We start from the raw sequence: 13194 nt of genomic DNA, 5'->3' as shown, positions 1-13194 counted from the left end.
CAGTCTAAACGTCCTGCAAAAGTTGGAAAGAGCGCTTCTCACGGGGGAGTTGGATGAGTCTCTAGATCAGTACCCAGAGCTGAACATAGATTCTCTTTCAGTGCAGATCCCTCTCTTTCACAACAAATACCCCTGTAGCAGTAGTGGAGAGGCAGCAGAGGTCCTCAGGAGGCTTCCAGTGGAGGTGTGGGGGTTGTTTGACCAAGTTGAGGTGCTGATCAGATATTTTTCATATTTTGAGGCAAGGCAGGCAAGGTTTTGAGCGGTCCTCAGGGACCTCCACCCCCTCTATATTATATGTAAAGTTACTGGAAACCTTGTGGTACTGAATACGTTCATTACACTTTTTTATTTCACGGACCCCTTGCAATTACACCAGGGACCCCTGGGGGTCCACGGACCCCTTGCAATTACACCAGGGACCCCTAGGGGTCCACGGACCCCTTGCAATTACACCAGGGACCCCTGGGGGTCCACGGACCCCTTGCAATTACACCAGGGACCCCTGGGGGTCCATGGACCCCTTGCAATTACACCAGGGACCCCTAGGGGTCCACGGACCCCTTGCAATTACACCAGGGACCCCTAGGGGTCCATGGACCCCTGCAATTACACCAGGGACCCCTAGGGGTCCATGGACCCCTAGCAATTACACCAGGGACCCCTAGGGGTCCACGGACCCCTGGCAATTACACCAGGGATACCTAGGGGTCCATGGACCCCTGGCAATTACACCAGGGACCCCTAGGGGTCCACGGACCCCTTGCAATTACACCAGGGACCCCTAGGGGTTCATGGACCCCTTGCAATTACACCAGGGACCCCTAGGGGTCCATGGACCCCTTGCAATTACACCAGGGACCCCTAGGGGTCCACGGACCCCTTGCAATTACACCAGGGACCCCTAGGGGTCCATGGACCCCTGTTTGAGAACCCCTGGTGTATAGTATGATATTTGTTCTTTTGTTTAGTAGTTTTCAGTTTTTAGTACATGACAGTACACTTACTAATGATTTATTTCATGTTATTTTATTTAAAATTGCATACTTTGTGTGACATAATTGTCCATAGCTGTTGTTTGAAGAGTTGAGACACTGACTGAAAGATATTTTGGTTGATTTATTTGGGTTATTCATTGAAGTAGAACTGAACTTATTTTTAGCTTTTTGTTCTTGTAAAGCTTTTGTAGTAGACTCAGGCCAGTGGCACATATTTAATGACTATATAAATGTATCAGAAAAAAGTAAAATTAAAAGGTCAATTCAATACGGAGACCAACTTTGTGATGGTTCTCAATGGAGATTATTTTAGACGAGATCACACCATGTTCATTGAATTTACGAAAACTGCATACAGTGTACAGCACCATTTCCACCTACTGGCCTTTCTTGGTATTGCTGGTACATACTGGACTGATAAGGAACACTGCTATAACTATTATTAGTAGTAGTATTATAATGATTTAAACATTTGAACAAGTTGGGACAACCCTTCAGTTAACTACTGTACCTATCAATTATACAGTAGTAGTGATTATGGTTCCTCAATATACATTTAACATATTGCAACGTAGGCCATGTGTTACAGCACTACTTTTGCTGTCCACCTCAGGAATTGCTCTTGAGAAAATTTAATGTAATTGTCCCCTCCAAAGTTGATATCTGATTTTCACCCCTGCCTACAGCACCACCACACCCCAACTGTCCTGTCTGCCACGGACACCACCCTACAGCACCACCACACCCCAAACTGTCCTGTCTGATCAGACTACTACACAGTGACGACAATACATGTACATTTCTACATTTATTGTACTCGGTTTTGAGCCTGCACTTCAATTCTCCCCGTTTCTTTCTTGTTAATATTATGTTCAGATAATAAAATAGCCTACAGGATAAATAATGAAGGAATAATGTTGTGTCCTACCTGTCGTTATCAATGAAACACTGATGAACAGAATCCCTAAACACCAGACCGCCGAGGTCGGAAAGGTCTTCATTTCACTACAAAACAAGTCTGACTCCAAGGTAAAGCTGTTTGTAACTGGTGAATAAAACTATTAGGAGTTTAGAAAAATAAACCAAAACAGTCCAAAGGCTAATTTATCAACGAACAGAATGTAACACGACGTCTTTTCCAGAAATAACGGGGGAAAAGGACGGTGGAGTTTCACACTTTACTTTCACTTTCACTTACAGTACTTCTAGTTGCATATCATCTCGCGATATCTAGTTCCATCTAGTGTTCTAATATGGACGTTAACTTCCTATCATCTCGCGATATCTAGCTCCATCTAGTGTTCTCATATGGACATTAACTTCATGTCATCTCGCGATATCTAGCTCAGTCTAGTGTTCTGATATGGACATTAACTTCATGTCATCTCGCGATATCTAGCTCCATCTAGTGCTCTGATATGGACATTAACTTCATGTCATCTCGCGATATCTAGCTCCATCTAGTGTTCTGATATGGACATTAACTTCATGTCAAATGTCCTAAAAAACAAACGCGCACAAATGTGAATTGTGAAATAAATGTGACAACAACTAGGCTGTAGTAAATATTTCAACTAGTAACAACTTACGATGTGAAACGACCCAAGAACATTGATCATATAAAATATATGTGATATTCACTGTCAGTTGTTGACTAGTTAGACAGGTGTGAGCCGTATGGCAGAAATTACACTAATTTAATCAGAGAGGAAGGTAGAGTTATCACCATGTTGCTGCATGATACTTATCTAATGATTCAGGAATAATTCACTATTACAGATATACTATACTATTAGAGATATACTATATGTACATGTGGACACCCCTTCAAATGAGTGGATTCTATTTCAGCCACACCCGTTGCTTACAGATATATAAAATCATGCACACAGCCATGCAATCTCCATTGACAAACATTGGCAGTAGAATGGCCTTACTGAAGAGCTCAGTGACTTTCAATGTGGCACGGTCATATGATGCCACCTTTCCAACAAGTCGGTTAGTCAAATTTCTGCCCTGCTAGAGCTGCCCCGGTCAACTGTAAGTGGTGTTATTGTGAAGTGGAAACGTCTAGGAGCAACAACGGCTCAGCCGCGAAGTGGTAGGCCACACAAGCTCACAGAACGGGACCACCGAGTGCTGAAGCACGTGCCGTGTAAAAATTGTCTGTCCTCAGTTGCAACATTCATTACCGAGTTTCAGGGGGGAAGTAACGAATTACAACTTCCTGTAATTGAGTAGCTTTCTGTGTACCTTTTTGAGTATTTTTCAAAGGTTGGTACTTTCACTTTTATTTAAGTACACTTTGAATGAAGTAAAGTACTTAAGTACATTTTCAAAACCATCCATTACAGAGTACAATCTAGAAAAAGGATACACATCAAGATGTTGTAAATATATTTTATCGCCATGAATTGCGTTTGTTGTGTAGGCTATGTAATGTAGCTAAATGTTGCTATTAGCCCGTTGCATTGCATTTAATATAACATAATGCTAACGTTAGCTAACTCACCCTGTTGCTAGCTAGTTAGAAGCTAACCCAGACCAACGCCTTTACCCAGCTGAAGGAACTTTAAGCTGTAGTGCGGGCTAGTACCGCATTGACATTATGATAGTAGCTAGTCATCCCCATAAGGTAAGTTGTTGGGGATAGCTAAAAGGGAAATGAATGAACTTGTGAATATAAAATAGATAAATCATTTTGAGACCTGGGATTTTTAGGTATGTGCATTATCTTTTTTGGGTTGCTATTATCTAGCTATATCTGGTTGGATCACTGAGTTTCCAATAATAGCCCAAAATCATGTTTGGTAAAACTATAGTTCTTATAACTGGGGAAAATAAAATAATATTCCCAAACATCCGTATGACATTATTGAAAACATGCTGTAATTTCTAAATGGTTCATTCATTTGATATGAATAAAACACCTTCTTATAGCTGACAGTCTGCACTTTAACTCCATTGTATCTTTTAAAATCCAATGTGCTGGACTACAGAGCCAAAACAAAAATGTTGTCATTTCCCAAATACGTACAGATTGCACATTATGTGCTGGTTTATGTTAATTTGTATAAAACCAAACTGGTCAAGCTATATCCTGTTTGGGATAGGGGGCAGTATTTTCACGCCCGAATGAAAAAAACGTACCCGATTTAAACTGGTTACTACTCTTGCCCAGAAACGAGAATATGCATATTATTAGTAGATTTGGATAGAAAACACTCTAAAGTTTCTAAAACAGTTTGAATGGTGTCTGTGAGTATAACAGAACTCATATGACAGGCAAAAACCTGAGAAGATTCCAAGCAGGAAGTGGCCTGTCTGCGAATTTGTAGTCCTTCTTTTGCTTCTCTATCGAAACTACAGTATCTGTGCTGTTACGTAGCACTTTCTAAGGCTTCCATTGGCTCTCTAAAGCCGTCAGAAAGTGGATTGAGGCGTCTCCTGTCTCTGGGCAGAGTATGGTAGCTCAGTTTGGCAGTGGTCTGCCTGGTGACTAAGAGATTGGAGATGCGCATTCACGAGACCACGCTGTTTTTTTTTTCCTCTTTGAATGAATACACTATTGTCCGGTTGGAATATTATCGCTATTTTATGAGAAAAATACCATAAAAATAGATTTTAAACAGCGTTTGACATGCTTCTAAGTACGGTAAAGGAACATTCAGAAGTGTTTTGTCTCGATATGCGCTTGCGCGTTTCCCTTTGGATAGTGACCTGAACGCACAAACAAAACGGAGGTATTTGTACATAACTATGGATTATTTGGAACAAAAACAACATTTCTTGTGGAAGTAGCAGTCCTGGGAGTGCATTCTGACGAAGATCAGCAAAGGTAATACCATTTTTCTAATAGTAATTCTGAGTTTAGTGTGCCCCGACGTTGGCGGGTGTCAAAATAGCTAGCCGTGATGGCTAAGCTATGTACTCAGAATATTGTAAAATGTGTTTTCGCCGAAAAGCTATTTTAAAATCTGACATAGCGATTGCATAAAGGAGTTCTGTATCTATAATTCTTAAAATAATTGTTATGTATTTTGTCAACGTTTATGATGACTAATTTAGTAAATTCACCGGAAGTTTTTGGTGGGAATGCATGTTCTGAACATCACATGCTAATGTAAAAAGCTGTTTTTGGATATAAATATGAACTTGATTGAACAAAACATGCATGTATTGTATAACATAATGTCCTTGGAGTGTCATCTGATGAAGATCGTCAAAGGTTAGTGCTTAATTTAGCTGTGTTTTGGGTTTATGTGACATATATGCTTGCTTGGAAAATGGCTGTGTGATTGTTTTTGGCTATGTACTCTCCTAACATAATCTAATGTTTTGCTTTCGCTGTAAAGCCTTTTTGAAATCAGACAATATGGTTAGATTAACGAGAGTCTTGTCTTTAAAATGGTTTAAAATAGTCGTATGTTTGAAAAATTGAAATTATAGCATTTTTGAGTTTTTTTGTATTTCGCGCTACGTTCTTCCATTGGATATTTGGCAAGGCGTTCCGCTGGCGGAACGTCTAGATGCAAGAGGATTTAAATCATGACAAACTACAATATTTTCACCTCTGCAACCACAAACAAGCAAACCAAGGAACCAAAGCAGACAGTGGATTAAACTTCATCAAAGCATTCAATGTTTTTGGTGAGCAGAGCCAGGCAGTCGAGTCAGTCGACCGAGACTTAGATGTTGAAGAGGCAGCAGAGCAGGTTGAATACCAAGACACCTATTCCATCCTGGAAAATGACAGTGGCTATATATATATAGTATATATAGTATATAGTATATATATATATATATATAGAATATCAACTCCCTCAGCATCAACGGTGTGCATGTCACCTGCTGAACCTCATTGCAAGAACAAATTCTGCGTTGGCAGAAACAAAGAGGTTGCCCAAGTCGTCTTTTGCCAAATGCCAAGCCATGTGAGGATCACACGTATCATACAAGAGAAGGGGGGATGCCATAAGAAATGTATGTGAGGAATTAACAGTGAAAATGTGAGTAGCAATTCTTTGAATCAATGTAATGTTTTCCTATTACAGTAATATTTATTTATTGTCCATGAAATGTTATAATTCTAAGAGGTATTACCTCTTTTTCAGCCCGTCAGAAATGTCCTTGAATGAGTATTGCAAAGTAATGAAGCCTTTGGTCTCAGCTTTGAACATTCTACAGTCTGAGACCAACACGCATATGGGGTGGCTGCTGCCAGTGATCTTCTTACTAAAAACTAAACCTCAAAGGCTGGAAGCATCTTGCCAAATGTACCTACCAGTTATCAGAGCCATTCAGAACGGTCTAGAAAAAGCGCTTTGGAGAAATGATGGAGGAGCTTATTGCTGCTGCAATGCTTCTGCCAAAGTTCAAGACGTCTGGGACTGACAAAGCTGATGTCATCACAGTCTGTATGATTTCTTTACTCCAAGAGGTTTTAATTGTCCATATGATGATATCTTTTAGTCTTTGACTCTTTAATTGTTTTTTTTGTTATGTTTTTATTTTTTTCATTATTTACAGGTGCTGGACAATAAACTTTGCATATACAGTTGAAGTTGGAAGTTTACATACAGTTTGGAGTCATTAAAGGTTGAGACCGAGTCTGCGTCTCTCACATGGATAGGCAGACCATTCTATAAAAATAGAGCTCTATAGGAGAAAGCCCTGCCTCTAGCTGTTTGATTAGAAATTCTAGGGACAGTAAGGAGGCCTATGTCTTGTGACCATAGCAAACGTGTAGGTATGTACGGCAGGACTAAATTGGAAAGATAGATAGGCCCATGTAATGCTTTGTAGGTTAGCAGTAAAACCTTGAAATCAGCCCTTGCCTTAACAGGAAGCCAGTGTAGGGAGGCTAGCACTGGAGTAATATGACCAAATTCTTTGGTTATAGTCAAGATTCTAGCAGCCGTGTTTAGCACTAACTGAAGTTTATTTAGTGCTTTATCCGGGTAGCCGGAAAGTAGAGCATTGCAGTAGTCTAACCTAGAAGTGACAAAAGCATGGATTCATTTTTGGACAGAAAGTTTCTGATTTTTGCAATGTTATGTAGATGGAAAAAAGCTGTCCTTGAAACAGTCTTGATATGTTCGTCAAAAGAGAGATCAGGGTCCAGAGTAATGCCGAGGTCCTTCACAGTTTTATTTGAGACGACTGTACAACCATCAAGATTAATTGTCAGATTTAACAGAAGATCTCTTTGTTTCTTGGGACCTAGAACTAGCATCTTTGTTTTGTCCGAGTTTAAAAGTTGAACATTTGCAGCCATCCAATTCCTTATGTCTGAAACACAGGCTTCCAGGGAGGACAATTTTGGGGCTTCGCCATGTTTCATCGAAATGTAAAGCCGTGTATCATCCGCATAGCAGTGAAAGTTTCCGAATGACATCACCAAGAGGTAAAATATATAGTGAAAACTAGAGGTCGACCGTTTAATCGGAATGGCCGATTAATTAGGGCCGATTTCAAGTTTTCATAACAATCGGAAAACTGTATTTTTGGACACCAATTTGGCAGATTTTTATTTATTTATTATTTTGTATTATGTTTTACAGACCTTTATTTAACTAGGCAAGTCAGTTAAGAACACATTCTTATTTTCAATGACGGCCTAGGAACGGTGGGTTAACTGCCTTGTTCAGGGGCAGAACGACAGATTTTTACCTTGTCAGCTCGGGGATTCAATCTTGCAACCTTACGGTTAATTAGTCCAACGCTCTAACCACCTGCTTTACATTGCACTCCACGAGGAGCCTGCCTGTTACGTGAATGCAGTAAGAAGCCAAGGTAAGTTGCTAGCTAGCATTAAACTTATCTTATAAAAAACTATCAATCAATCATAATCACTAGTTAACTACACATGGTTGATGATATTAATAGTTTATCTAGCCTGTCCTGCGTTGCATATAATCAATGCAGTGTGCATTCGTGAAAAAGGACTGTCGTTGCTCCAATGTGTACCTAACTATAAACATCAATACAGGAAAAACTCATCATAAACGTTGAAAAAATAAACAACTGATATTTAAAGAATTACAGATAAACTTCTCCTTAATCTGTGTCAGAATTCAAAAAAACTTTACAGCGAAAACACACTTTGCAATAATCTGAGTACGCTCAGACACCAAACTAAACCCACCATTTTGTGGCGTCAACAAATCTCAGAAATAGTATTATAAATATTCCTTTACCTTTGATGATCTTCATCAGAATGCACTCCCAGGAATCCCAGTTCCACAATAAATGTTGTTTTGTTCGATAAAGTCTATAATTTATGTCCAAAAACCTCCTTTTTGTTCGCGCAATTGGTCGAGTACTCCAAATGCGCTGTGCTCGCGCATTAATTTCAGACGAAAAGTCAAAAAAGTTATATTTACCTTCGTAGAAACATGTCAAACGATGTATAGCGTCAATCTTTAGGGTGTTTTTAACATAAATCTTCCATAATATTCCAACCTGACGATAACAATGACTTCATAAATGAAAAGGTACTCAGGTCGCTCTCTCGGCTGCGCGTGTGACTAAGCTCGTGCCTTATTTTGGGATACCTGACTCCAGGACCTGTTATCTCTCTATATATACAGTAGAAGCATGAAACAACGTTCCAAAGACTGTTGACATCTAGTGGAAGCCGTAGGAAGTGCACAATGAACCCTAAGTCACTGTATGTTAGTTAGGCAATCACTTGAAAAAACTACAAGCCTCAGATTTCCCACTTCCTGGTTGGATTGTTCTCAGGTTTTTGCCTGCCATATGAGTTCTGTTATACTCACAGACATCATTAAAACAGTTTTAGAAACTTCAGAGTTTTCTATCCAAATCTACGAATAATACGCATATCCTACCTTCTGGGCCTGAATCGTAGGCAGTTTACTACGGGCATGCTTTTATTCCGGATGTCAAAATACTGCCCCCTACCCTAGAAAAGTTAAACCTGTTTTATGAATGCCTTTAGGAGGGTGCAAGGGATCCATGGCGGGTTGAGAGCACCCCCAACCTGAGCCCATCCAATAGGGGGTGCCCCTGGTCATTTTGGACTGATGGACGCTGACTTGATGACTGACTTTTGTCCACTTGCAATAAGTTTAAACAGTAAAAAATCACCAAATTGACATGTTGAAATCAACACAACGAGCAATGGAGAGGAACCACTATCACTGCCCGGCCATCCCGAGTTCATCGGGCCAGTCAATTCCGCATTTCTGCAGTATTTTTGAGCATGTCAAATTTGTGATGGTAAATGCCCATTGAAACATATTGCAAATGGACAGCCGTGTGCCTGGTGATTGGAACAGGTTAGGAGCACATTTTTGAAATGGTTTTGAATGCCTTTAGGAGTGTGCAAGGGATCCATGGCTGGGTAGGGAGCACCCTCCACCTGTGCCCATCCAATAGGGTGCGACCCTGGTCATTTTGGATGTTTTTCAGAAAATTGTTAAAAAAGACAGAGTCCCACTTGCATGACAAATAGACCTTCTATGTTGATTCAGGGCTTAACATATTGATATATATAATTTGGGCAGTATAAGTGCCATTTGGACATGGTTTACTGACTTTTGACTTCGGCTTTTGAGTTCCAATGATATCATATTGCAAATGGACATAACATCCTGATTTGGCACTTTCAGTACTTTCATATTGCATTTGGACATTTCTATGGCATTTGGCAATGGTTCACTGACTTTTGACTTTGACTTTTGACTTCCTATGATATCATATTGCAAATTGACAAAACATATGCCTTACGGACAAGTAAAAAAAATCTGACAATAAAATATGACAAAGGTATGTTCATACAATTCTTATACATGTATAATTGACGAAAAAAATAAAAATAAAGAATTTCGAAAAACGGTCCATAAAGCACTTTTTTAGAGGGTGATACATTTTAGATTTTTATGCCATATGCCATTTCAATATGGTTTGCATGAACTGCCGTCCAATTGAGTGGTATTTGCGATTGTGTAAATGTTTTGTCCAATGGCAATATGTTCCCATTAATTTTTGTCCATTTCAGGGGGGTATTCCCTTACCTAAAATGTGATATGGCATACAAGTTTGTTAGTTTTTTATTTAATTTATTATTTATTTCACCTTTATTTAACCAGGTAGGCTAGTTGAGAACAAGTTCTAATTTACAAATGCAACCTGGTCAAGATAAAGCAAAGCAGTGCGACACAAACAACAACACAGAGTTACACATGGAATAAACAAGCGTACAGTCAATAACACAATAGAAAAAAAGAAAGTCTGTAAACAGTGGGTGCAAATGGCATGAGGAGGTAAGGAAAAAATAGGCCATAGTAGCACGGAGTGGTCGGCAGAGCCGAGGGGTGAACCAGAGCCAGTCAGGGAGTCGAGTGAGGAACTCTATGAAAGATTCCGGAGAGAGGTGTTGGCATTGAGAGCGCTGCAGAGCGGGCGTGCTGAGGAGTGTGACACCAGTCCAGTGTCATATGTACCAGTTTCACGCATCTGGCCTCCAGTGCGCCTCCCCAGTTCGGTACGTCCTGTGTCTCCTCCATGCGCTCGCTCTAAGCAGCATGTCACCGTTCAGGCACCATGTTAGGCGGTGATACACATTGTGTCGCCAGTGCGCCTTCACAGCCCAGTGCGTCCTGTGCCAGCGCCCCGCACTTGCCGGGCTAAAGTGAGCATCCAGCCAGGACGGGTTGTGCCAGCTCTACGCTCCAGACCTCCAGTGTGCCTCCACGGCCCAGTATATCCTGTGCCAGCTCCGCGCACCCGGTCTCCAGTGCGTCTCACCAGCCCAGTACGACCTGTGCCTGCTCCACGCACCCAGTCTCCAGTGCGTCTCCCCAGCCTGGTACGCCCTGTGCCGGCTCCACGCACCAAGCCTCCAGTGGTGATCCATGGCCCGAAGCCTCCAGTGATGAACCATGGCCCGAAGCCTCCAGTGATGAGCCATGGCCCGAAGCCTGCAGTGATGATCCATGGCACAAAGCCTCCAGCTACGGTCTGCAGTCCAGAGCCTCCAGCAACGGTCCCCAGTCCGGAGCCTGCAGCGACGGTCCGGAGCCTGCAGCGACGGTTCCCAGTCCGGAGCCTGCAGCGACAGTCCCCAGTCCGGAGCCTGCAGCGACGGTCCCCAGTCCGGAGCCTCCAGCAAGGCTTCCCAGGCCAGAGCCTCCGGCAACGATCAGTGGTTCGGTTCCTCCAGCAGTGATCTACGGTCCGGAGTCCGCGACGACGATCCACGGTCCGGAGTCCCCGGCAACGATCCCCGCACCAGAGGCGCCACCAAAGTGGGGGGAGCCTCAAGCGGAGCAGGGTCTGCGTCCCGCACCGGAGCCTCCACCGAGAGGAGATGCCCACCCGGACCCTCCCCTATAGGTTCAGGTTTGCGGCCAGAGTCCGCACCTTTGGGGGGGGGGGGTACTGTCACGCCCTGACATCTGGGATCTTGATTTTGTATAGCTGCTGTGTAGCCTGCAGAACTTTACGTTCGTTTTGTATTTTGTTTGTTTTGTCGGTGTTCATTTTTAACTTCTTAGGGCTCAAATCCCGATATCGGGATTGGTTTGACAACAGCCAGTGAAAGTGCAGGGCGCCAAATTCAAAACAACAATAATCTCATAATTCAAATTTCTCAAACATACATGTATTATACACCATTTTAAAGTAAACTTCTCGGGAGTAGGGGCTAGAGAGTAGGGGCTAGAGTGTAGGGAGTAGGAACTAGAGAGTAGTGGCTAGAGAGTAGGGGCTAGAGAGTAGTGGCTAGAGAGTATGGGGCTAGAGAGTAGGGGCTAGAGAGTAGTGGCTAGAGAGTAGTGGCTAGAGAGTAGGGACTAGAGTGTAGGGAGTAGTGGCTAGAGAGTAGAGAGTAGGGGCTAGAGAGTAGGGGCGAGAGAGTAGAGAGCATGGAGTAGAGAGTAGGGGCTAGAGAGTAGGGATTAGGTGCTAAAGGGTAGGGGGCTAGAGAGTATGGAGGCTAGGATTTAGGGAGCACAGAGTAGGGGCCAGGGATTAGTGGAAAGAGAGTAGGGGCTAGAGAGTACATTTTAGTCATTTAGCAGACGCTCTTATCCAGAGCGACTTATAGTAGTGAAAGCATACATTATATTTCATGCATTTTTTTTTTTTTTGGACTGGCCCCCCGTGGGAAGCGAACCCACAACCCTGGCGTTGCACACACCATGCTGGCCATGCTGGCATTGCAAACACCATGCTCTACCAACTGAGCCACAGGGAAGACTATAGAGTAGAGAGTAGAGGTCAATCCTATCAGATCGACAGTTGTGACTGATAGTAGGGGTTAGAGGTCAATGCGCTCAGAATAATACAGTTTAATTAGGGATAGGCCCCTTTTTCTCCATTTCCTGTCTGAATGACGTGCCCAAAGTAAACTGCCTGTTGCTCATTCCCTGGCCAGGTTAAGCATATAACTGGTACCGTTGGAAAATATACAATTTGAAGTTTGTAGAAATGTTACAATTATGTATGGGAATACAATGGATATGGTAGGAGAAAATCCAAAGAAAAACCAACTGGAATTTTGTATCTTTTTTTTGAAATTATCATATTTTAAAATTGCTCCCTGGATGCAATTCCTATGGCTTCCACAGGGTGTCAGCAGTCTATGTTCAAAGTTTCATGTAACTTCAAAAACGAATAAGAAATAACAGTTTTAGAAGAAGGACACTGTCACGCACTGACCATAGAGAGCCCTTGGTTCTCTATGGTATAGTAGGTCAGGGCATGACTAGGGGGTGTTCTAGGTTTATTATTTCTATGTTGTGGTTGGTATTTTGTTGCGGTTGGAGGCAGCTAGTAATCGTTGCCTCTAATTGGGGATCATATTTAGGAAGCCATTTTCCCCACCTGTGTTTGTGGGATATTGTTTTGTGTTGTGCATATTGCACCACTCTTTTCACGTTTCTTTCTTTGTTTATTGTTTTGTTGAAGTTTCACTTTAAAATAAAAGATGTGGAACTACAAACACGCTGCGCCTTGGTCCGTCTATCATGAAGAATGTGACAGACACAGTCTTGGAAATTCGTGTTTGCACGCGCCTTGAAGAAATTACGCTAAAATTGGTTTCCTATTGAACATACTTGCTTCAGAAAGAAATATTGTAGTTTGATTACATTTTAGGGAGTAAATAGAAACATATTTTGACTTGTTGAAACAAAGTTTAGGGGTAGATTTTCGGATTCCTTTCTCT

The 13194-nt window shown here is 42.0% G+C and overlaps 1 protein-coding gene across 5 annotated transcripts in view; it reads right to left on the bottom strand.

Annotated features, from left to right (window-relative positions):
* The window catches only part of LOC123732545 (myelin-oligodendrocyte glycoprotein), a 101135-nt gene extending 98949 nt beyond the window's left edge, over nt 1-2186 (bottom strand). For 4 of the 5 annotated variants that reach the window (XM_045711755.1, XM_045711757.1, XM_045711758.1 and 1 more), the window contains exon 1: nt 1927-2186. In XM_045711755.1, the coding sequence (XP_045567711.1) occupies nt 1927-1999 (73 nt within the window). In that variant the 5' untranslated portion in view covers nt 2000-2186. The remainder of the gene's footprint in view (nt 1-1926) is intronic. The other variant, XR_006763211.1, reaches the window with a different exon arrangement.
* Between the last annotated feature and the right edge of the window lie 11008 nt (nt 2187-13194).

Source organism: Salmo salar, unplaced genomic scaffold (genome assembly GCF_905237065.1).
Source record: "Salmo salar unplaced genomic scaffold, Ssal_v3.1, whole genome shotgun sequence".
Classification (NCBI taxonomy): Eukaryota; Metazoa; Chordata; class Actinopteri; order Salmoniformes; family Salmonidae; genus Salmo; species Salmo salar.
Note: the sequence above shows the minus strand (reverse complement) of the source record. Positions and strands in the feature narration are given on the sequence as shown.